The sequence below is a fragment of the Mycteria americana genome, chromosome 11 (genome assembly GCF_035582795.1).
Source record: "Mycteria americana isolate JAX WOST 10 ecotype Jacksonville Zoo and Gardens chromosome 11, USCA_MyAme_1.0, whole genome shotgun sequence".
Classification (NCBI taxonomy): Eukaryota; Metazoa; Chordata; class Aves; order Ciconiiformes; family Ciconiidae; genus Mycteria; species Mycteria americana.
This window is the reverse complement of record NC_134375.1, coordinates 9,294,676-9,319,546: the sequence shown is the minus strand read 5'-3', so window position 1 is coordinate 9,319,546 and position 24,871 is coordinate 9,294,676. Positions and strand designations below refer to the sequence as shown.

General features: G+C 44.8%; 3 protein-coding genes across 9 annotated transcripts in view; 1 reads left to right on the top strand and 2 right to left on the bottom strand.

The window, feature by feature from the left end:
* Positions 1-5,843, bottom strand: part of FANCD2 (FA complementation group D2) — a 57,483-nt gene extending 51,640 nt beyond the window's left edge. For 2 of the 5 annotated variants that reach the window (XM_075514139.1, XM_075514143.1), the window contains exons 1-7: positions 5,339-5,843; positions 4,417-4,518; positions 3,498-3,632; positions 2,813-2,880; positions 1,834-1,937; positions 1,217-1,280; positions 68-120 (exon numbers count right to left, since the gene is read on the bottom strand). In XM_075514139.1, the coding sequence (XP_075370254.1) occupies positions 68-120; positions 1,217-1,280; positions 1,834-1,937; positions 2,813-2,880; positions 3,498-3,632; positions 4,417-4,495 (503 nt within the window). In that variant the 5' untranslated portion in view covers positions 4,496-4,518; positions 5,339-5,843. The remainder of the gene's footprint in view (positions 1-67; positions 121-1,216; positions 1,281-1,833; positions 1,938-2,812; positions 2,881-3,497; positions 3,633-4,416; positions 4,519-5,338) is intronic. The other 3 variants (XM_075514141.1, XM_075514140.1, XM_075514142.1) reach the window with 3 other exon arrangements.
* Positions 5,844-5,964: 121 nt separating this feature from the next.
* Positions 5,965-11,773, top strand: EMC3 (ER membrane protein complex subunit 3). Its single transcript, XM_075514147.1, has 8 exons — positions 5,965-6,206; positions 6,405-6,462; positions 7,281-7,374; positions 8,115-8,219; positions 8,929-9,010; positions 9,166-9,245; positions 9,861-9,943; positions 11,521-11,773. The coding sequence occupies exons 1-8, from the start codon at positions 6,052-6,054 to the stop codon at positions 11,647-11,649; spliced, it is 786 nt and encodes a 261-aa protein (XP_075370262.1). The 5' UTR covers positions 5,965-6,051; the 3' UTR covers positions 11,650-11,773.
* A 4,417-nt stretch (positions 11,774-16,190) lies between these two features.
* Positions 16,191-24,871, bottom strand: part of USP4 (ubiquitin specific peptidase 4) — a 43,847-nt gene continuing 35,166 nt past the window's right edge. For 2 of the 3 annotated variants that reach the window (XM_075514500.1, XM_075514501.1), the window contains 9 exons: positions 22,932-23,123; positions 22,283-22,371; positions 21,053-21,268; positions 20,907-20,977; positions 20,167-20,282; positions 19,130-19,279; positions 18,323-18,426; positions 16,655-16,743; positions 16,191-16,532 (listed from right to left, as the gene is read on the bottom strand). In XM_075514500.1, the coding sequence (XP_075370615.1) occupies positions 16,431-16,532; positions 16,655-16,743; positions 18,323-18,426; positions 19,130-19,279; positions 20,167-20,282; positions 20,907-20,977; positions 21,053-21,268; positions 22,283-22,371; positions 22,932-23,123 (1,129 nt within the window). In that variant the 3' untranslated portion in view covers positions 16,191-16,430. Of the gene's footprint in view, positions 16,533-16,654; positions 16,744-18,322; positions 18,427-19,129; positions 19,280-20,166; positions 20,283-20,906; positions 20,978-21,052; positions 21,269-22,282; positions 22,372-22,931; positions 23,124-24,871 lie in introns of those variants that run through there. The other variant, XR_012777524.1, reaches the window with a different exon arrangement.

Genomic DNA, 24,871 nt, shown 5'->3' with positions numbered 1-24,871 from the left:
AACAGCTGGTGATTGTCCAAAAGAAGAAATTTCATTTCAAGGCAGAGAGAAGACAGTCTATACTCACATGTCAAAAAAGAATTCGGGGATCTTTTCCAACAACAGTGTTATGACAGCAGGCTAGAAGCAAGGCAAAAAGACAGAGTTAGGATGATGAATTACTGCTTGTGCTGTGGCATTGCCACCAAAACTGATCTTTCACAAAAGGTGAAATATGCATAGAGAATAAAAGACTCAAAAGGACAAATAAAAATATTTCCTGTGTAAGAAACCTCTTCCCTAATGCCAGAAATGAGGCGTACAGCCTGCAAGCTGAAAACCACAAATGCTGAGAGTGGTATAAACTATCCACATAATCTAATAGAAGCAGAGCATACGGGCAGGATGTGCAATTCCTCTGAGCCAAACAAAGTTCTCTTTCTCAAACCCAGCTGGGTTGCTTTTCACCACATAGGAGTCAACTTTAGATAAGTTTGAAAACAGTGCCCACACGCTTTTGCTATTCCCTTTGCAGGTCTAATTCTTCCCCCCTTTAATCCTGGGCCAAATGCAATTCTAAAAATGTATTTAAGACAAGAACTTTTAAAACATTTTAATTATAAGAGAATTTAAATCCACAGCTGCTCTAAGGTTTCCTTGGTGAGATATGTCATCTTTAACTCTATATACATCTTGATGTAACATGTGTACAGCTTAACAGAACTTGTTCTTGCCAGCAGGTTGCTCAATGTCTTGCCCATTTTTAAACACCTCCAAGATTCAAATTCCTTCAATAATGGAGTTTCCATCACCTCTCTAGCCTACCTGTTCTAGGACTTAAGGAAAACATTCTCCACAGTGGAAGTGGTTACATTCTATCAGAATTTCCCATCATTGACCTGAGCCATCATCTCTCATCCTGCCCCTGTTCACCTTTGAGAAGAGTCTGGCTCTGTTTTCTCTACATCATGCAACTAGATATTTGGAGACCACAGGATCTCCCTTAGTCTTCTCTTCTTAAGACTGAACAAACCCAGTTCCCTCTGTCTCTTCTCGTATACCATGTGCTCCAGGCCCTGAGCATCTTTGTGTCCGTAAAGAAACAAGAAATTGGACACTATTCCAGATGCAGTCTCATCTGCCTCACAATCAGTTCTATTAATCCTCTACTTACACAGGCAAAAGGATTCCTAAATAAATCAACACCACTGTAAGGAGCAAACTAAGGTGCCCATACCTGTAAGATCTTAATTCCAAGAAGCAGTTTAATGAGGCTTTCACAATATGAGTGCACCAGAGTCCTGCAAGATGAAAGATTCCACTACAGTTGTAATACAAACATGTTAGGAGAACAGGCTGTAACTCTTTACACTACTGTTTTTTAAAAAAAAAAAACACAATTACTTATGGTAACATATGGTAACCACAGACACACACAAAAAAATTTAAAAGTGCATTTTAGCTCTGAACGAGCTTACTCTCTACAAGACTAGTGTGAGCTGGAAATGCAACAGTCTCTGTGGTTAAGCTGTATCTCCTGGAAAAATTGTTAAAAAACAGTTGACCTTCACCAGCCTTGTAAAATTTTTTTCCCCCCAGTATTTGGTTCTTGCCATAAAATGACATGGAGCCCAACGCATGCCACAGGCAGCTAGTAAATTCTGCGACTTACCACTTTAAACCTACTGCTATTAAACAGCAATGTATTACACTAGCCACTTTTGCATAAGAAACAAGTCTTGTTGTGTATCAGCTGGAGCTATGGCCTTTCCCTCCACTTTGCTCAACGTTATATGACATTTAAATAGAGACCAGCTCTGACTGAAGGGGAAGACAAAATACATTTTCTCTGACCTCGACCCCTCAGTCCGTGTGGGAGTGCACGGCAAGAGACAGTTTTTGAACTGGTTTCTGTCTTTGATATGAGATTCCAAGCCGCTGATAAATTGCTTCACAACCTGCAAAGCAGAGAGAAGTTACCCACTTCTTAAAAAGACATCCCGATCAACTGCTGTCTTTTAGGATGCTCTTTGTGAGCAGATGATGAGAACAGGGAAGAGCTAGCCAGGGAACTGCAGACAGACAGAAATTGTGATGGAAGGAAAGCTGGATAATAAATGAACTCTAGTCTAAACAATTTCCAAAAGGAAACACTAGCTGTTCTACAAAATAACTCTAAAGCAACAGTCTCACATTTTACTTTAATTTAAAAGGGCTTTGCCTTTCTTCGTGTTCAGCTGAGACAGCAACATGTAATATGACAAGAGCTGCACGCAAAAAATACTTACAGGATTCAAATCACTGGCCTCAGGACTTTCATGCTGGGCTTGTTGACTGGAGAGGAGCACCACATTGTGGCAGTTTTAATGCTGCCAGCTCCCAGCCAACACAAAACCAAACACAGCTTCCACTAGAAAGTTAAGCAAATGATTTTTCTCCCTTACGAGTTTGTCTATTGAATAATATTGCCAATTAATTACTTCGACAGAGCAAGGTGGTGGCAGCACTTCTGCTTGGAATTATGCAAAATCGAACTTGGAGTATGCACACCAAGGCTAGTTTAACAGAGGCACATGCTGGTCATCTCTATGTCTGACTATTCAGACATAACAGCTGAGAAGAGACAGATACAGCAGAAGGACAATGGGACCAAAAGGCTGGGACAGCAACATGGAGACAATTAGAGAGTCTGGACCACAGAAATCCAAGATAAGCTACCATGTTGCATACTTTTGCATGGGACTAGCAGGGACAGGCAGTTCCATTTGTGTCTTTTGCTACACAGCAAACAGTTCTAAAGCTGGGTCCTGCCAAAGCATAGTCCGTTACTTACACCTGGGTAAGTAGGGTGCTTCTCCAGGGCCAGGCAGAGCTTCTTCTGGAAAGCCATCTGATCTACGGCTAAGGAGAAAGTTTAAAAAGAAAATAAAGAACCAGACACATTTTATCCATACAACATCATAACAACAGCTACACTAAGTACAAGGTCTCAAGCCCATCCACCAATATTTCTACGTTTGCTCTACTGAGAAGTCCAGTTAGCAAAAGCCTGAGCGGTATCACCACTTGTGCTTTCTCCAGTCTGGGCTGAGAGTAGCTAGTATCATTAAAAAGGCTTAATACACGAATTCCTGAAGGCCTTGTCTGAGCTGAAAGGCAACATGACAAGTTCGTTTTCCTGTTTCAGAGCTCCTGCCTCTGTAACTCAATACCATAATCACAGATGCAGTCTAATCTTATTCCATATACCTCCAATAATCTTTCAGAAGTCTTTTGACTTAGCATGTATACACCCAAAGAGCTGGTATAATGAGTTTAGGTGATGCACTGAATTCAGCACGAACTGTGCAATTCAAGAAGTATATAACAAATAAAAGGCCAGAGGAAGGTTTGCTTGAACTTTGGAATAAGCTGGCTCAAGCATTTTTGTGCTGCTAGTAAAATGCATCTTTACTTTGTACCAGTCATCTTTGCAGGTTTTCAGACACAAGCAGAGAGAGCAAGTGTTAAACCCATACCTATTTCATTCTGTCCCTCCCCAGCTTTCAGTATAATTCCTGATGTTCTAAGGAGCTCTTCAAAGACTCCCTCATTCTCCACTCCACCATGGGCAGAGGCCTTTTCCTTGTCAGAAATCCGTGACTTCTTTGTTTCTGAGAAAACAAGACGTGCCACATCAAATATACTCTGCAATAAAAATGGCAAGGATCCTTCATATAAACAACTAATTCAAAATTAACCTTCTAGTAAGAAATTAGAGGAACACAGGAATACACTTATGGGACCAGACCAACAAACTGTACTGCTGTTTGACAGCAGTCGTTGGCAGACTCAGATGCCAACGCGCAGATCCTATAAAGCAGTTACCCCTGCAGCATGACACCAGAAAGGAACATTTCTTACTCACCCCTTTTAGTGATCCATAACCAAAGGCAGTTAAGATACACCTTCAGTGGCTTACTCCCATGGGAGACATACTCACTAACAGATTATGAGCAACACTAGAGCATATACTTTCCTCTGGCCTGAAAAGCACAACTTTAATATAGGTTCTCCCACCAGACCCATCTCTTAGGTAGCCACCCATCTGCTAAAGCAAAAAATAACTATCCTCCCTCCAGCTACGTAGAGAGGTTATTTTGGTTTGATTTCTAGATATCAGTTTTGATCAAATGTGATTAATCTGCAGACTCTGAAGGCAGTGAAGCTCAAGATGATGAACACTGATCAAAGGTGTGAGAACAGAAGGACTGAGAAAAGATACAGCACCGCTTCTAGCATTATTGTTTTATTGTGATTTATTAAAAAAAGTGTTTAAGGATCAACAGTGTCACTAACAATTAGCTAGCTGCATTATCAAAACTGTCATTTTGGCCTTCTCCCTGCATGGGAGCCGCTGCCTCTACCAATGGGTCTCCATTCCCTGTAAGATTATACCTGAGCACCTACTCGGCAAGTCGGTCTTGCAGCTCTCTCCAGGAGCATCAACTTTTGACAATTTTCTTTTTGAAACCATGGTAACAAAACCTTTATTGTTACCTATAAAAATGAAGGAAAAAGACAAGTGAGCAAAGGAGACATCACTTTAATTCAGGGTATTTTAAGCAAATCTAGAATGTGTTAATGAATAGCGAAGGGTAATGCTCCAGAAACTGAAATTGCTCAAAGAAGAGTGGATTGCCTGGTTAACCAGTATCACACCACATTTTTCTGCTGTACAGGTCAAGATTTTAGAGCTTGTCATATTTAAATAGCGTAATACATCACTTTTCCTAAAATTCAGTTCCTCATAAAACAAGGCTTAGTTTTTCTTTCAGATGCCAGGCAAATTAAATGGCGAGTTAAACTGAGTATCTAAGAGGTCTCAGATAGTATCCACTGATCTAAACTTGTGATCCTCTCCCCATGCCCAGAGAAAGCTACAAAGGATTAGCAATTTAGCATTCATGAGCCCAACCATGTCCCTAACCCAGTGCAACTGCAAGAAGAGTTCTGTCAGCACAAACCTCCGTCTGACTTGTCCTCTTCTGGTGGGTGGCAGTGATTAAAAAGAAAAAATAAATCTTGGCTCACCTTTAAAACTTAAAAATTTTTTAAAAAATACGCTTGGTCGTCTCATGCCCAGTTTCAACTATTTGGCAGAGGTTGTTAAAATGAGTTACATAAGATATCAGAGTGGAAGTGGAACAAATTAAAAAAAAAAAAAAAAAAAAAGGAAAAAGTGTGACGAGCCTTTAGCAGCTCTTCTGGACCCGAGGTGCAGACTGACAGGCCAAGGAAGAGTGTGCACTCCCAAGTAGTCCTCTCTTTATTATATCTACTCCCAAACGCTTGGAAATTTCTGTGGCAGCCAACTTACCTCACCGGAGCATTTATAGGGCAGTATGGCGTACATAAAAGTTGCACCACCTTTAGCTCGGTTCTATCCGTTTCCTCAGCCAGGAGAGGCCAGCTGGACCCTGAGACCAGGCTTGCGTTTCGGCAGGCAGTCAAGTTTTGAAGCCGGTTTTATGCCCTCAATAACAAACTGCCAGGTTTTGCCTTAAAGCCGGTTTTATGCCCTCAATAACGAACTGCCAAGTTTTGCCCGATGGTGGCCCAGAAACGCGTTCCCAAAGCACAGCAGCCCCGCAGAGCATGGCCAGGGCGGGTCGGCCCGCGTTTGGACGGGGCACGCTCCCCCGCCGCAGGCCCCTCACCTGAGCTGCGAGCGGCTCGGCGGCCTCCGCCTTCAGGGCCCTGCCGCCCCACCGGAGCCGGGGCGGGGGTGCGGGGGGCGCGCCTGACCCGGGGGCAGGCTCTCTGGGGGCCGGCAGGCTCGCTGCGGGGCCGGCAGGCTCTCTGGGGGCCGGCAGGCTCGCTGCGGGGCCGGCAGGCCGCCTTCCTCCGCTCCACCACCGCCCGCCGGGACGCGACGGAGCCGCCGCTCGCGCTCGAGCTTCCCGCCACCGCCGCGCGGTGACGTCCTTCCGGCGGCGGCGGCGGCAGGGCTGGGCCCGGAAGCGGAAGCGGAGCCGGGGCGGCCCGGTGGCGGCCGGAGCCGGGTCCGGTAGCGGTAGCGCCACCGCCACGATGAGCGAGCCCGAGCTGCTGCTGGACTCCAACATCCGGCTGTGGGTGGTGCTGCCCATCGTCTTCATCACCTTCTTCGTGGGCATGATCCGGCACTACGTCTCCATCCTCCTCCAGAGCGACAAGAGGCTCACGCAGGAGCAGGTGTCCGACAGGTCAGGGCCGCCGCCGGGCCCCCCTCGGCCCGGGCCCCGCCTGGGCCCGGGCCCCCTCGACCGCGGCCTCACATCTGCCTTTCCCTCGGTGCCCTCGGCCCCCGGCCCGGCTCGCTCCCGCCCGCCGGCCGGGGAGGGCAGCGGCAGGCCCGCTCCCGCCCGCGGCCGTGCCGCTAACGCGACATGTCTCTTTTCCAGCCAAGTCCTGATTCGGAGCAGAGTCCTTCGGGAAAATGGAAAATACATTCCAAAACAGGTACGGAGCTGCGTGAGTGGCTTTATGCTTTACAAGGAGGCTACCTCAGACACGAGCACCAAGCCAGAAGGCGTTTCGGTGGAGTGCCGTGCTTAGAGGTGCTCTCGAGTGTCGGGCGGCTCCTGCACAGGTGCCCCGTGGGGTCGGACAGTCTGGCTGGGTCTCCCCTAGCCCAGAGCGCTGTCTCGAAGTGCGGTCGGTAGCAGATGCTTGGGGAACCTGGGCACAGGACCACTGTACGTGTCTTTTCCCTGACACTAATGTTAGCTTCCACTACTTGGTGTTTTAACTGCATGCTAAAATGAAGTCTGCGTCCAACCCATCGTGTTTAATATCTGCCCACAAATACACAGGGATTTAATAAAAGCTTGGGCTAGCGAGATAGTCATACAACGTCAGCTATAGTGTTTGCTGAACTAAAAATCAGTTGCTCGTATTGGCTCAGTTGCTGCCAAGTATGTATATTGTAAAATCCGGAAGTCAGCCGGGGGGAATGAAAATGTCCCATGTACCGGTATCAGTACTGAACCAGCAAGAACTTTGCACAAAGTGCTAGAAGCTCTTTAATTAATGTGGATTCTTCTTCAGAGAATTCTTAGAATTATTTTAAGAATTTTAGAAAGCCAGAGAGCTGGTACTCTGGATCCAGGGAAACAGAAAAGTGAGGGCCTTTAGAGTATATGGGCAGTGAAGTACCTCTCCAAGAAAGAAGGATGTGTTATGAAAGAGCTCATAAGATGTCTGCATGTCAGAGCAAGAAATAACGCTTCTGTCCTTTCATTTCTTATGGTGTTGGCATTGGCTGTTTTTGTTTTCAGTCTTTCCTGACCCGGAAATATTTTTTTAATAACCCAGAGGATGGATTTTTTAAGAAAACAAAAAGAAAGGTAGTGCCTCCTTCACCGATGACAGGTATGTTAAGGTATCGTAACTGTAGCCAGGCATAAAAAAACCTATAATTTTCTGCCAAGGATAGGAAGGTGAATCAACTTTGCAAAGAGCTCAGTGAATGTGAGGAAGGGGGTGGGACTGTGCAGCTGGGCATTGGGGAGGAAGGGGGACCGAGATCTCTCTCTTCAGGAGCAACATGTTAGGTCCCTTCATTTTGCTTAACTTCAGCCTCCAGCTGCCTGCAGCGTCTCACAAGACCACGACCACCTCAGTGTTGCCAGAAATGGGAAGTCCTGCTCTCTCGTGTCCTTTTGTCAGTTTTTTGCACCAGCTCCTGCAGGACCTTCTCTAAACTGATTTAACTTATTAACATGGCCAGCAGCATAACTCCAGCAGCAAATTAGCTGGATAGTTTGTTGTCCCTTTTCTAGCTAAATCAGCTCACAGAGGGGTCAAGCAAGTTCAGAGATCTGGAGCGAGGGATGGGGTCAAACACAGACAAAGCAGCTGGGGTCAGACACAGTGGAGAACACGACACCCTTTTGGCAGCAGCAGCAGCCGCCACTGCCACACTGGCTGCTCATCTCATTTTGCAAAGTATTTTACAACAGTGGAAAATAATAGATAAGGGATAGATAGTGGGATAGGACTGTTACCTCTCATGCAGTTTCTTAATTAAAATAGCTGATGTTGGTGAAGTAATGTCTCGTTTCCCTTTATTGTGATACACTGCTGCTTTACATCAAATCTATGATTTGCAGATCCTACCATGTTGACAGATATGATGAAAGGGAATGTAACCAATGTCCTGCCTATGATCCTCATCGGTGGTTGGATCAACATGACATTTTCGGGATTTGTCACAAGTAAGTGTCTGGAGTAACACAGCCCAGGGATCTGGCCGTGTTTCTGATGATGACCTCGAGGGTCTGGGCTGCATCAGAGATTTGCTCTTCTACCTGAAAGCAGTCGATTGGAAGCAGCATGAATTTGGCTTGTGGCACTGCTGCTATTCACTCCATGAACTGTGTTGATTTGCTTGCCCCATAGCAAAGGAGGGAAAATTGTTCTCAGAGTACCAACCATGGTCACAAAGAAAATAGCTCATGTATCCGGGAACAATTGTAGTGGCAAACCCAATATTTAAATTTATTAAAACTGCCTAAACTTCAGGTTGATACAGTGGATTTTCCTCTGAACCTGTCCAGGGAGTTGGTTACTATGTAATGCAGGGTGTACGCATCAAAAATACTTCCTTAAATTCACAGTTCTGGTTTTTTTCTTACTGTTTGTGTGATAACTGTTTCCTTAACAAAAGACATTCCCCTTCACAGTCACTGAAACAATACCTCTGATGGTTTGGCCATCTGATTAGGTTTCAAAAAGTCTTTTCATATTAAAATAAATACAGACCTACAGCTTTTTCAAAAGTACATGTGAACTTGTCATCATATGCATTGCATTCAGACTACATTAGATTTAATAAAAGAACTATCTACTTGCTTTGCCATTTGCTTTGCAATTATGTAGTGTCACTTTGTGAAACTGGGCTTTTTTTTTTTTTTTATCCTGCAGCAAAGGTCCCATTTCCTCTGACGCTGCGCTTTAAACCAATGTTGCAGCAGGGAATTGAACTGCTCACTTTAGATGCGTCCTGGTAAGCCTGTGTCCTCAGCAAGCAAGGTCGAATATTCACTTGGAAAATTTTGAATGTGTTAATAAATAACCCTTGAATGGTCTGTGCGTGCTTCTGAAATGAGATCACAAGCCAGCTTTGAACTGAAATCAACCACGCTTGTTCTGATTTATCAGGGTGAGCTCTGCTTCCTGGTACTTCTTGAATGTGTTTGGACTCAGAAGCATTTATACTCTCATCCTGGGCCAAGATAATGGTAAGACACTGTCACTTCTGGGAAAGAGCTGGCTTCTCCTTCCATGGGATGGCTTCTGAGGGAGGCTGGGGAAGGATTTAGAAATTTCCAGCCAAAAAGCTCTTGAAAGCCTCTCTTGCTCCTGTGAGGTTACTCTCCACTGCCCAGGTTTGACATCACCTGCAGCAAGTACCCAAATCTTCTGCAGCAGCCATTGGCTAACTGCTCAGAAACTTCCCTGGTAATTAACCCATGCTTTCCTTCCCATCAACTTGGTGTGCACAAATTTTGCTCTCAGGCTTGCTTTTATTTCTAGCAAGTACCAGTTTTAAGGAAAGCTGCAAAGATTTCTTAACACTAGATGCAGGGCAAGACAGATACTGTTTCTGGGAGTATTGGGAATGTAGAAGACTATTTTCCTCAATTTGTCTGCATATTTTATGTAAATGTAGTTAAGGTGTAGGGGGTAGGAACAAGATGTCTTGTGAGAACTCTTTCTGGCACGTTACTATTGCATTCTGGGTGTTTCTGCAACTTTCTAGTCTATAGCTAGAAACCAGCCTGGTGGCACTGTGCTCCAAGAAATACTGTTTAAATGACACAAACAAAAATCAACCTCTCATTTCTCTTTTGTAGCTGCAGATCAGTCTAGGGTGATGCAAGAACAAATGACAGGGGCAGCAATGGCCATGCCAGCAGATACTAACAAAGCATTTAAGGTACGGTATTCCCACCTGCATTCCTGTTTGCTGCGAACTTACAGGATTGTAGGCCGTATGTAACTCGGCCTCTCCCTGTGTCAAGTAAGGCAACTGCTCTGGATTCCTGTTCCTAAAATTAGAGCTGACAACTGATGAGGGATATGGAAGTTGCCCTGAGTCTGGCAGAGCCCTAATACCCTGAAGTAAACCTGATTAGTTAGTCATTCCTAATACAAAAGCTGAATTCATGTGCCATCTTCTGCTTTTGCAGGGGAAGATTTTTTCTTTTCCTTGAGGTCTAGTTTCAAAGCAGAAGCTGGCTCCCAAAAAGTTGTGTTAGCAGTGCAGCTGAGCACAAGTCCAGCAGGCACATGATGGAACTTGAGTAAGAAAATCAAGTAAGCAAGTTGGCTCAACGGAAAAATCTGTCAGGATTTGACTGTGTCTTGAAGTTCTCCTAAGCAGCCTCTGTAGGCACTTGCTTATTAGGCTGCCTCTACCTTTCACAACCCTAGTTTATGCATGGAGGGAAGGTCCTGGTTTCTGTTTTTATATAGAGATTTACCCACACGCAGCCTGCTGCCTGGGAAGTCAGGATAGTCTGCTCCTGCAGTTTCTTGTATTCAGTAACCTTCCTGGTTTAAAAAACCCACATCACCCAGCCAGAGGCTCAGCCGGGGAAGAGAGTGGCTGCAGTTTGCAGCTCTGCTGGAGCAGTGACTGTCAGCACTGAGGTGCAATTCCAAGCAGTACCATGGGCTCTCCTGGCTCACATTCCTCCGCTTCCTTTCTGGTACTGGCTATCCAGAGCAATTTTGCCATTCAGCCCTGTAGAGACCTAAACCCGCTACATGGTCCCCAGCAGGAACAAAGAAAGCAAGCCCATACTGCAGAAGTGTTCCAGCCAAGAAATACAAATCTCTTGATAGGCATCACATGACATGATTTTGCAGGCTGTATGCAGCTTACTCCACAATACATACTGGAGCAACACTTAATGGATTAAGAGGAGGAGTAATTTGTGTTCATAGGTGGTGGAAAATGAGTAGTGGGGGAGATCATTCTCATATTTTGGATGAAATTCTGTTCTTGGGCCGCTATGAACACCTGGCTTAATGAATCAATAAACTCTGCAGCTCTGGGGAGCTTGTTGGTTGGAGAACAATCTAATGAGGCACATCAAGTCTGTAATCAGTTGCAAAATTTTTGGCCTGTAACTGTTTTTATCAAATGTCTCTGAACTAAAGAATTAACTAACCACAAAGCACTTGACCACCTCCCCCAAACAGAATTGGCTGTGTTTCTAGAGACAGCTGTTTTAGAAGAAATGGACTATTCAAGAAGGTTAGAGGGTTTTCAAAAAGTAGATAATGTAATTTTTCTAATTTCTATGATGTACTTGTATTGGCCAGCTATCTAATACCCAGTTAAGCATAAAACACTGATTTCAGAGAGCTGACAGGATTGCCAGGTTTTCAATAGAACTTGGTTTTTGTTGCAGTTTCTAAGGTAAGGACTGCTTTGCGTAGTTCTTGTCTAACTACTTTAATACTGTATTGCTTTCCTTCCTCTACCTCTGATTATTATCAATGCAGACGGAATGGGAAGCTCTAGAATTGACTGATCATCAGTGGGCCTTAGAAGACGTAGAAGAAGAGCTCATGGCAAAAGACCTCCATTTTGAAGGCATGTTTAAGGAAGAACTTCAGACCTCCATCTTCTGAATTTGAGAATATGCTTTTGTCTCCTCTTGTAAAAGTAATTTGAAAAGAAATCTGTTACTTAAAACAATATAATGTATTTTAGCAAGGCTGAGAATAAAAGAAAAACACCATGTTCAGAACTGCAGTTGCCTAACTTTGATTTGAGCCCCAGGACCAAGTATACTGTTTTTGAGCCAAAGGCTCTCGGTGTGGGGTTTCTAGCTGGAGTTCTCTTTCTCTTCCTGGGAAACATATGCTGGAGAAAAGACCTAAAATTTATAGTTCTAGTACACAAAGAGCAAGCTTTCTTGAGTTAAGGAACTTAAAACTTCATGAGACTGAAAAAGTACAAGTAGTGCCTATGTTTCTGGTTTTATCCTTTTAAACAAATGCATAGCTACTTATCCTTTGCTTTTGAACAATTAAAACATCATATTAGCAATTAAAAACTGACTTAGCAACAAAGTATCTAACACATCTTCAGAAGCAGTGTGGGGACTCAGTTTCTGAAAGCGGTGGTTGTCCTTCCTCTTTATACTCTTCTTCCTGTTACAATAATTGCGGCTTGAAGATTTCTCAGAAGAAAACAAAAGCAAGAGGGAGATACTCACCACTTGCCCACAGCAAAGCATAGGACAGCTCACCTTCTGCTTGTATCCAAGCCTGCACCAAGGCCCCCCAGTGCTGCAAAATCCCATCTGCTTGCTTCTGCCCTGGCCAACCTGCTGGTGGACACACCGGTGGTCACAGAGGGCAACTTCTGGCCCCTCTTTGCTGCTTTCGTTCCTGGGCAGAGCAGCTCCTCAGAGGTCTTTGGGCAGTGGAGAGCCAGAGATGGCATTTCTATGCAGAGGTAGCAAACAGACTATTTCCCCGTTAATTTAATCCTTCCCAAGTCCATTTATAAGCACCTCAGACTGCCTACAGAGCCCCTCCTGCCTGCCACACTCGCAGCAGGATGTACACCGGGCAAGGGTGCCTGGCTGGTCCCTGCAGTCCCCGTTCAGTTAGTTACCCTGCCAGGGGGGGAAAGTTAAGTACCTTGTTTTAAGCCTCCTGCCTGACCATCTTCTTGCACTGTAGAGAACAGGGAGCAACTCTTCCTGGTTTGTCCTTCTGCAGGAGCTCCTCAGATCTCTCTTCCCCAGGGAGAAGAGTCCTAACCTGGGGAAATGCTTCTTAAACAGAAGCTCTTCTATACTCTGGCTGTTACCTTTTCCCCCTCTTTATTCTGAGCCCTTTTTTTCAGGGTGAAATTGCACTCCCTCTTCAAAGCAGGAGCTGAGCCAGCACTGAGACAGCCTCTTTTCTGTTCTTACCAAAATCATCTCCCCTCTGAACAGGAGCCTTAGCTCAGCGATGTTCTTTTCTGCCTCAGAGACCCCTTTCCTGAATGCTAGTAACAGTGCGTCACTGACAACACTTGTGTTTCAGGTTAGTTTTTCCCTCCCTTTTGCAATGGGGAATTTAATTTCGCTTCATGCCCTCAGCATTCTCATACAAGCCGTTCCTGTGAGCCTGCATGCTGACACAGAATACCCAAACACCTCTGCATCCAAAAGCTGCCACTTTGCTTTCCCTTCTTCCTGGGAATGGTTTCATGCCATGCTTTGGAGGTCTGCATTTCATAGTGAAGCTCACCATCTGCTGTTCTACATTAATGCTCTTCTAACCCTCTGAGGCTCCAGCTAAGATCAAGCTCCTCCACTATTACGCTGTAGTTGCGATATGAAGACTTCAAATCTTCTTACTGGGGCTTCACAGCCCACCTTGACCTGCAAGATTTTGACAGTCTCCCAGAATCCCTGCACGCACACCAATGGTTAATGCACACAAGCCTGCTGCATTTAACTTCCTCAGTCTTTTCCAGCCTGCTCTCATATACACATTCAGGTTGCCTTGAGGAGGAAATGGCAGCGACTGCAGGACAACTATTTCAGTGGTACAGCCACAAGCAGCTCTGATACCCCTGAAGAAAACAGACAGAAGGAAGGCCAGGACCCTCCCCAAGATCCGCAGAGGAAGAGGAATGATGAGGAAGCCATAGCTGAGGCTGCCCAGTGCCACAGAAAGGCAAGGACAGGCTTTGCTACAGCACCAGATATCAGCAACCCAGTGCCACAGGCGAGAAAAAGCAACCCTGGAGTGAGCGCAAACTCTCAGATGTACAGAGCAGTGCAGGCAATGCCTGCTTTTCTCCCCAGATCCCCACTGGCAGAGCAGGGAGGGGCTGGCTCTACAGGACTCACCCTCCCCAGCCAAAAGAGCTCCTGGAGCACCAGGCATCCCCACACCCAGCAGTCTCAGGTCACATAATGAAAGCTGAAAATACAACAAAACCCAGTTTCAGTGCAAACCACTCTTTAATTTTCCTCTTTGTACAATAGAGCCAGCCACTTACAAAGTGCTAGTCTAAAAAACAGGTCTGGTATTACAGCACACACACACACCAGCTGAAACCCATCAGCTCAGAGGCAGAGAAAGTAAGAGCTGGGCCACTTTTTCTGCAGTACAACAGAGTCTGTTCAGCATCTGAGCATCGGAGATTTAGCCCCACTGATGCATTTCTCAAGTGTCAGCACAGGTAGGGAGGCAAGGAGGAGAACAAAGGCTATTTCAGATTGATTTTTCTTCTAAAAAGGTGTTTTACTCCCCTCCCTTTCCTCTCTACCCCATTTTAGAATGCCCACATGATTTTTTTTCAGGGTAAAATGAACAGAAAAATGCTGATCAGAGTAATTCAGTGCAGTACTACAGCTTAAAAATTGCTTTTTGGATGCTCCCCTCAGTAACGAGGAAAAAAGCAGTAATACAATATTAAGAGTTGTAAAAATCCCAAACAACCCCAAAACCAGAACAGCAGAAGCAATTAAGCAATTCTGATCTCAAAATTCAAATTCCAATGCTTTAAAAGCAAAATTCCGCAGAAGAGGATCACAACACTAGCGTGCCAGCTAGAGGCAGCCCTCCCTCCTCCTCTCTATCACCTCCCAGCGCCCTGCCTAAGGGGCCGCAATGTGCTGCCCTCCCTTCCCATTGCTCGGAGCAGAAGACAGCGAGTAGCTGGCTGGGCTTTTGCTTGGCTGCAGCACAGCAGAGGTGCAGGGACGGACACACAACAATTTCCTATGGGGCTTGTCACCGAGAGCTGTGGAAAGGGAGCTGAGCTGGCATATTTGGAGTTAAATGGATGACCGCTGGTACGCTGACCAGAGAAGGTTATGTTCAGCAATGAAGCCACAGGGACTGTGCACAGCGGACTGAGTGGCTGCAAGCATGCATTTCAGAGGGGGAAAAAAAGCAGGGCAGTAGCCTGTCTTAGCCTTTTGTTCTGCCAATGCACTTGGCTCCAAGAAGGAAAAACCCTCCTGTTTGGTTCACCAACTTGAGCTAGATCTTTCCCTAAAAAACACAGACTAAGGCTCTAGATTTTTCCCATTTTTCACATGGAAGACCAGTTCTCCACCAAGGACTGACCTGATCTAGTGCTCACAGGAGTCCTTGTTCAAGAAGAAACCTGGACTTGAGTCCTACAAGTAACACAGACAGTAAAGGAGGACACAGGGAAGAGCATTTTCCAGTTGCGCCGAACGGATGGAGCAGAACTATTGAACAGCTAAGGCAGAGAGACCTCGGACAAGACTGTCACACCTGCAGCCTCGCAGAACATGATGGGGTGAGGTATCTAAAGGGCAGCACCCAAGGGAGCAGGAGAAAGGCTAAAAGAGCAGTCCAAAAAAAAACCAAAAGTCCCAAGAGAAAAGGCTGAAAACTCACACAATCCACTGCATTGGGTTGTCATCCTTACAGGTGACAGCTCTGGGGACACAGTGCTGAGCTTTGCTGGAGAAAAAGCTCTAAGAGTCACATAAATGAGCAAAAAAGGATAAAAATGCTGCCACTGCACAAACCATAGGAGAAATAGTGGAGGCAGAAAAGTGCTAACAGAGCAGCCTGGAAATGAGGGGTGTAGGAGATGGATGGAGAGGACAAGAAATTGCCAACCTTATGGGTGATATTTTCTCTGCAGAAGAATGGGAGCCAGAACAGCTGTATCCTGCATCGCTGTGCAGAACAGCCTGCACATATGCCATACCATAGGCGGGTATGATTTACCTCCGGTGAAGTTTCCTACATTACAGGATTCAGTGTTCACATGAAAGAGGCTGAGTCAAAACTGCCCAGAACAGCCTCAAATGCATCAATGAAAGGACACAAGAAAGAGAAACGTTTGCTGCTTAGCAAGGGGACCAACGTTCGATGGCAGAGACTGCAACAGACAGGCCAGACATACAAAGATTTGAACCGAGCTTCCAGAAAGGGTGCAGCAAGCCTCCCTGACACAGGCAGGGCCCAACAGCAACACCAGAGAGCTGGCAGGAAGCCCCCCGCCGATTCACAGAATCGTACCCACCGTACTCCAAGGGCCCCAGAAGGCTCTGCTGTGACCTGGCCTCCAGCTCAGGCTGTACTCTCCCAACCCCAGCTACAGCCCTCAGGCCAAGACCCACAGCCCCAGCCCAGCTCAGCCCCGACCCCTGCCTCTAGCCACACAGCTCATCCAGATTTTAAAAAGAACTTTATTGAAGCTCCAATATATATTATTTTTGGCCTCTAAATACCCAAGCGTCAGCACCTATTCCTGGCTCTCCAGTGCTATTCTGCAACCCCCAGGCACTGAATCTTTCAGTGCTAGATTTTCTGCTTGACTCCTACAGAAGGAAGAAAAAATATTCAGATGCCTCAGGCATGGCTTTAGAAGAGTGACTGCTAACATGGTGGCTGAGCGCTGGAGGTGATGTTTAGTTGGTATCCATGCCGTCACACTCTTCTTGGGGAGGAGATGGGGCAGTATGTTCCTCACTGCTTCGGCGCTGATAAAACAGCACATACGCAGCTTTTGTCTACCAAACAAAGAAGAAAACCATCTGAAACAATCCACGCAGCTTGGCTGGAAATGTAACACCCAAAGCAGGAAACCACACTTTCAGCACAAACTCAGATTAGCCTCAGGCCAAATACTCACCACTATTTGGTCTTCTGAAGCCACCGATACATTGCTGTCATCAAAGTAGTACCACTTGTCATTCACTTTGTTCTTTGCGTAGGCAGTGTCTGTCAGGAGAAGAAACTGCAGCTCAGTACTCCAAGGAAGACCAGTAGGTAACGCCACGCCAGCTGCACTGCACCAGCAATGCTCAAGACTCAAACTGAGTGTGCACGGGAGGCCAGGAGCTAGCTTTGACATTAACTATCCCAAACCTAGTTCACCAACATACACATCTTCCAGAACTTGCCAGCTGGTCCAGCTAGTCTAGAATCATGTCCCACTGACCAGACTTACCCCTGATAGCTGAGATAAAGGGCAAAGAAACTTAGGAAAAAGATTATACTGTTTTGTTCCCCCCCCGCCTTGAACCAGAGCTTTCCCAAACACACAGTTTAAGACTGCATTTTCACATTTTTCATGAGTTTTCTGCTGATGGGGGATCTAGTGCTTTTAAGAGTCCTCGCTCAAGAAGGAAGCTGGACTAAAGTCCTGCAAACTCTCTTCCAACCAAGACTTCTGTGACTATGATCTCCAACCTCAAAACATATCCCCCTTCAGCTAATGCTATCCTACAGTGACACACCCTACGAGTTAAGCACATACACTGCCAAATGGGAGCTCATAATCCTCACAGTAAAACACTTCTGGGTGGTTCTAGAAGTGTCACCTACAGCATGGATCTGCACAGCGACCTGGTACACGGATCTCCACCTACAGATGCATTTCACCTATGCTGCAACAAAGCCAGTGACAGAAAATACAGACTTGTCATATATCAAACTTGTCATATATAACAAAGGGTTTTTTCCTCCTGATGACATGATATTTTCCCTGCTGTGTGAGCCCTTGTCAAGCCCTTGTGAGCCAAGCAAAGGTGGAGAGGATTCTACTGCAAGCTAGTGCCAGCTGTGCAACCAAGAGGTTCCAAGAACTACACATTTGTTTGTGGCTTATTTTAGAAAAAGTCTGGAACAAAGGAAAATGAAAGAAAAAAGTGCTTTAAATTGCTATTGCAGCAAACAGAATTCAGGATAGGAAATGCAGAAAGGCATCAGACCCAGCTTCATGACAAGGTATACCCTCTGCTCTGTCTTCTTGGCTTACGGGCAACTGCTGCTCATCAGACCTTGTCTCACCACCACTGAGGGAACCTGGCAATCTCCTGCTTGGCTGGCTTGACTGCTGGCAATCTCTGCTCTGCAGCTGTGATGCTGCACCCACGCTGGACAAGCAGCTGCTCTCTGGGAGCTGAACTGACAGCTTATGCTGAAGACTCTCCCCAGCACTCTCCAGTAAGAAGGTCCTTTCCACAATTTCATGTTCGGCATTGAAAAATCTTTTGACTCCACTCATAAATTGGGGAGCACCATCACACCCTCCAATGACTACTAACCAAGGTCCCACAAGCATCAGAGTCAGACCTCAGGCAGCTGCAAACTACACAAACTGGCTAGCTGCTCTGCAAATCCTAACAGGAAGGACATTACCTTCCATTATGATATTCACCTGCATACAGAACAGAGGTAAGTTTTGGACTAGACACCCTTGGCGAGGGCTGCTGCACATCTCCAACACACAGAGCCCTCCCATGACCCCTCTGCCTATGTTTGCCTGCATACAAAGGACAGAGAAGCAGTTACTCACAGTGGCCTACTCCCATGGCTCCATAGTGATTGGAAACTGCAATGAGGTCATACACATATGAGCCTGCTCTTGGGTCGCAGACAAACTCGGACATGTTTAAACCCCTGGAAGGAAATCCAAAAGTATCAGTACACCAGCAATCAGCGCTTTCTAAAAAGTGATGCATGATACCAGTGAAGCTCTGCAGGCACGCAGCACTGGTGGAGAAGTGCTGCACTCTGCTGCTCAACAGCCAGATGTTATTAGTGTAAAGACTAGACATGTTACCCCTCCCACACAGGGCAGGTCCTGGTAAACACATCAAGCGCTGCCAAAAGATTTAGAGGGAGGTGCTGAACAAAAGACAGGTCAGAGTGTCCCTGTGTAGGCATGAAAAGTGAGACAAGAGTAGTAAGGAATACACTTCATCCTGTAGCAGGATGCTGAGAAGCAGAAGCAGAGGGATGGGGCAGGCTTTAATCTTGTAGTACTGAGGACTGCGCAACTACAAGTGCACCTCTGCCCAACAAATTTGCTAAATTTTCTGTAGAAGTTCTCTTGGTTCAGCAGAATCACATGGTTTTAACCTAATTTCAGAAGAAACAGTACCTCCTAGTAACGAGTGTTCTTTGAGATGTGTAGAGCTGATTAAGGTTAACACAACCACCAAACACAACTCCACTCATGCCTGTTGTCTTGCAGTTCAAACCCAGAAGACAGAGCTGTTCCAGCTACAGCTTTAATAACAAGCCCACCCAACAGCAACATCAGAAGTAAATTTCTCTTGACCAGCTTCAAGCTCTTCCTAGCTTGAGGGAAGAATCCTACCTGATAGGGAATTCCACAACAGTGTCAAGTTTATCCCTCCAGTATCTGCTGTATGAGAAGCGTTTTAAATGCACAACCAAAATCCTGGGCAAAGACCACAAGTCAAACTTCTTTGTGGCCTGCTGATGTTTCTTACAGTTAGGGCAGTACCTGAGGAGGGAGTAACAAACAAGGAAATTAATGACTACATTAAAAGAAAAGCTTCTGGCCTTCCATTAATGATGCCTCAATAGCACAGTACAGTCCCTGCCTTATAGAAGGCATTTTGGCTGTGGAATATGCAGGTGAACCCACTTCCTCAGGGGTTTCCAAAATGCAACTTGCTTTCACTTCATAGGCAAAATGTCCTATGGCAAGTGCGTTAACTGAACATTGTACAAAGATTAATTTTTCTTTTGTAAACTAAAAAAAAGGTTTAAAGGTCCTGTTACTTCTTTATTATCTCCTGATGCAGCTCAAACAGGTAACAGTTGCAAACACATCTATAGCATGTAATTGGAAATTAATAATAAACAATCACCTACTACCCTGTAAGTTATTTTCTTACACACCTAGCAAACAACGTCCAGAGATCTGCTGAACATACAGTGATCACATTTTGGTCACTTAGGATCTGCTGTACCTAGCTCCTCTGGACTAGGGATTTGGTAGAGTTCGGAGCAGGTCAGGACTGGTTCAAGCTAGAAATAATACAGGATTAAACCCTAAGGTAGCCACATGCTTTCACTCTATTACCACAACTGTTTCCTCTGACTGTCTGGAAGACAAATGTATGCTGGGGAATTAAACATAGCCTGATCTTTGGAAGCTACATGCCCACTTCCTTTTTTTTAAAAAATAAAGGCAGGAAACAAATACTTTTTATTAACCCACATCTGCAGCCTACTGAGTCAATGACTTAACACAGAACTGATAAGACTTCTCACAGATGAAGACAAAAGGATAGACTTGGGAAATTATCAGAATCCCATTACAAATAACGTGAACTCAAATAGTTATGGCATTTCACAATAAAGATGGCAGGCAGAGGCTCTTACCACGGGTCATGTTCACCAAGCGTTTCCATAGTAGTGAAGAGCTCTATGCAGTCTCTGAGGGCTACCACAGCCTTCTTCTTCTGTGGTTGTAACATACTTCCATGTTTTTCAAATGCCTAGTGAAAGAGATGCATGCTTTATTCAATTCCACGTAGTCTTTAATGCTTGACATCACGAAAAGGAACATGCTCACCTTCACCATGCTGCCTATTTCTGTCCCCCCCCGCCTTCCCCACCCACACAATCACCTCAAGCTTCTGGTCACTCCTTTCTTGTGTTACAAACAGTCCGTAAGAGAAAATATAGTATGCCTTTACTTATGTCCTTACAAAGTTGGTGAGTTTTGGTTTTTTCGCAAAAGAGTAACAACAGGTTATTCTGTTACAAAACACGATCCAGAACTTTCACAGAAAGAATACTGAGCTTTCTATTAGGCTCTATGAATTTGGTTTCAGGTTTCTTTCAAGTTTTGGGGGTTTGTTTTGTTTGTTGAGTGGACTATGAACTAGAATATTTAGCTTTGAAATTAAAACATCTACTTTTCAGAACACACTGGAAACAGATCAGCAATTATAGATCTATAGACCTTATAACTAAAATATTTTAAGTAAACATATCTCATGCTGGTGACTCCAATTTTTATGAAGGGAGCTACACCTACATTTCACCATTTACTGTAATCATGTTAAGTACCATGCAAGTTTACATACTGATTATTTATGAAAAGAGCATACTACAACCTGTGCTTCCTGTTCATCAAAAAGTAGCCTCCGCGTATCAGAATCCCAGTCAATAGCAAGCGCAGAAAAAGCTACAGGAAAGAAGAAACATTTATTGCAAAGATGTAAGGAGAAGGAAGAAAAAAAGATAGCAAGACAATAATTACCATTCAGTTTTAAGATTTTTCCTTCTACAATGGAGTTTATCTCAGAGGTCCCAGAGGAATTCACGAGGCTAAAAGTGAAATGCTGCTTCTTGCAAGGCTGCAGGTCTCTTGCTGACTCGATCTGCATACAACCCTCAGAGTGGCAGGGATCAACTTCTGCCAGCTTTTCCTTGCCTTCCTGTTCGCCATCCTGATGCTCCATCTCTTCAATGTCACCTGGCAAAATTTAAAACAAGCACAATATTAAAGAGCTTCAGTGACAGTTTAGACTGACACCTCACATTGACAGCTGTTTGCATGAGCCTGTTATGACACACACCGATTACTCAGAAAGTAGTGAAAAGACATGTAGAAAAAGAAATCTGTGCTTGCTAACCACTACATCTAAGTTGTATGTTTTCCTTTAGCAGATGCCAGGTAGTGTGCTGGGTTTTATATCCTAGTATCAGACATAATGAGAGTGCTCAGTTCACAGTAGGCTAACAATCACACCTTCTGACAGCACAACCTAATAAACATCCCAAGAGAATCAGCAAGGTTGCAGTTGGGTGTCTTTACAGAAAGGAATATGTAAGTCTCCAGGAAAGTTATTTCGATTATTTGCGGAAAAATAGGCAGATTTTTTTCCCCATTTAAAATTTCCCATTTAACTTGTTCCAGTTGTTACTCTCACAGCAGCACAAGTGAATCATTTCAAAAAGGAAAGGGAAACATGCATTTGCCATCAGCATTAAAAGCTTCCTTGTAAGCATCTAACCTAGGAATGAGACCTCGTGATTCTAGGTCCATGAATAGAAAATACCATTTCCACTTTATTTCTCCAAAACTTGTCTTTGTGACCTAACAGGCCAATTTTCATCACCAAAGGGCATATTAGGAAAGGAGTTGCCTCTGGAGGGAGGCACCTGAACACCTAGCAGGGAAGCAAGGACTTCCCTAACATTGGTCAAGATGAATGCACACCACACATTGTTCTCCTGCTGCTGCTGCTTACACACATCTGATCTCCCTCGGAAGGAAAACGGTCTACAAGAATTCTCACCATAGCATGGGTTTATCATTGTGAAAAAACAATCTTTAATCGTTGTGATTAAACCACAATAGCGTGGTTTAATCATTGTGAAAAAACAATCTGCTAGAGTTTAAGACAAATACACATAGCACAAACCAAATGCTAATAAAAAGCTTTAAGTGCTGAAAAGCTTCCAGGCAATTTTAAAAGGACTTTACCTTCAACCACACCATTGGAGCCATTGCAGGTTCCTTTGTCTGGGCAGGGTGTAGAGTATTCTTCCACCAAAGGGAGTTTCACATAGCGGCTAAAGAGAGGGAGTATGTTTATCACATGATCATACCAAAGCTGTACATCAGTACAACAGCACCCCTCAGTTCTTGCTGTCCAATCCCCCTCAGCAAACCAGAGCCCATCCTGTACAGCACCATTTACAGGCCAAGGGCTCTCAGAATGAGTCAAACAACAACAATTCAGTAAGTCTCTGTTCTCACTGCTTGTTCCAAGTTTTACGGGCAGTAGATGGAAAAGGCAAAAATAAGTTATGGTGGCCCCATCTGAGAGCCCTGAAAATATGGCCTGAGCCCTTCTCCTGACTCGTTTTGCAACACCAAGCAGATAGCTTCCCTTGTGACCTCCACCAGCGTTATCTTACAGCCTGCTTTTACAGAGCCCAAAAAACGAGGACCTTGAAATGTCCCTGGGCCCTCCAGACACTAATGCAATGCAAGTCCTGGTTTATCCACCACACACAAATCAAGGAAAATTCCTCCTGTTAACAAGGATGCAGTAATCCTATTACAGTGTAACTGAATAAGCGACCACTAGAACTTTGCATAGGCTTCAAAAGGTAGAGATATGACTTACCTGATCTGCTCCAAAACCACACTGTACAAGTGATCCACAGTGAGCTTGTGTTTCGGCACAGATATTAATAGTGGCTGACCAAAGAGTATGGTCCCTGAAGTATTGCTGGATTGCCTCATTGTCTTTTCCCGAAAGTAAACAGAGAGAGTAACATACTCCATGCCATCCTCACTTGGCTTGCAAACTTCATATCTGTTCGAAAGACAGGTATTTCCATGGGTTATTTCCACTGCCAAGAAGCACAGCAGGTAGAACCAATATGAACTCAGTCCAACAAGTCTCTCCACCAGGTCCTCCTGAGAAGGACAAAAAGGGTTGTACTCTGTCTTCATGCTTCAGGAAGTGTCAGTTTCCTGAACACCTCCCATGGCTCACCATGGCACAGGATACATACCTACCACCAACTCGACTGCCACCTTCCCTCTGTCTTTATTCCTAGTTCACATCCATGTTGCCACTCACCTCACAAGACATTACCCTGCCAACTACATGTTGCTTTAAGCAGATCACGGCGTCAGAGAAAAATACTAAATGCACTTTGAAATCCCTCAGACAATGTTTGTTCCCCTCTGGAGAAAGAAACCCTCTTGATACCTTGGGTCTTGCATTCTCCCAGCCTCTCGTACAGTTAATGGCCTGAGCTCACATCACTGAGCAGCCAGTGTTTCAAAAAACCAGGAGTTGGGAAACATTTGCTTCACAGAAAAATCCAAGGACACTAAACACACAAGAAAAACATTCTGGAAGAAAACATACAGCTCTGGAGAACAGTGAGAAGACTGAGACACAGCTTGTGCTACTGGGCGAAACAGCAAATGAGATTTGTAGATGTCAGAGTCAAAAGAAACCACGCGGTCCAACACTATCACATTGTTCGCTTCAGGACTATTCATTACAAAAGATTCATTTTCAGGAATGCCAAGTCACACTGCTCTTTAATTTGGTGAGTCACCTGTCCCAGACTTATCTTAAAACTGAAAGAAAAAGAAAGATTTCATGAAAGATGTCACTACGCATAGTGACCAAGACCACAATCACATATCTGAATGTACCAACTCTTAACAGTTCTCTTACATTAGACAAGCCACTTCCCTTCTTTCAAGAGCCAAGAAACATTGTTTTATTCCTGTGTTCAAAATGCCCTTGTAGAGCAGGGAAGAGAACAAATTTCAGAGTTGTAGTTCTGCTCCATCCTACTTAAACAAAAAGGGATCCCACTCTGGGGCCTGCACTGAGTCAGTAGAGTACATGAAGAAAAATATCCTTCCAGAGAGTCCCAGCCCAGCCCACCAAGAGCATCAGAGATCAGAGTCAGCATAAGACAGTCCAACGCAAATGGCTGTTGAGGTTTTCTAGGCTGTCAATACTATTCAGCTGGACATCAGCACTGGATACAGTTCACACCTTCTAAAGTCTCCTGAGAAATAGCACCACAAAGAGGTGAATTATTTTACTTAGCACTGTTTAAGTAGCAAAAGACCATACTCAGTCCCAGCATATCATCTACAATTAACTCCAGGTCCTATGAGACCCTTAAGCTGGACTCCTATAAAACATATCAGTACACAACATGTACACATTCCTCAACATTCTCGTGACTGCCTCTCACACCACCTACACTGTGCTCTGCAGCAATTAAAGCACCCCCATTTATACTCCACCCTCATACACCTGAATGAAGCCCTGCCCATGCAACAGAACAGATGGGACAGAAAGAAAAGGCTAAGTGTTACCCATACGCAGGTGTCATTCATCACAAACAGCCAGCATGCTGTACCCCTATAACACTCTGCAAAAGAGCATCTCACACACTTCTCACTGAAACATAAGTTTCAGTTATTAGGGGTTACTCAAGTGCCCCCCTACCCACTCCACCTCAGAACAGCTTTTACATACTAGTATTAGAGGCAGGCATATCAGAATTTTCTGAATCTCTTGAG

Bases quoted from the DNA above. Each gene is read 5' to 3' on its own strand.
- EMC3 (XM_075514147.1), top strand. From the start codon at position 6,052: ATGAGCGAGCCCGAGCTGCTGCTGGACTCCAACATCCGGCTGTGGGTG. The intron at 7,375-8,114 runs GTATGTTAAGGT...TATGATTTGCAG, and splicing joins GCCTCCTTCACCGATGACAG to ATCCTACCATGTTGACAGAT. The intron at 9,944-11,520 runs GTACGGTATTCC...TTATCAATGCAG, and splicing joins ATACTAACAAAGCATTTAAG to ACGGAATGGGAAGCTCTAGA.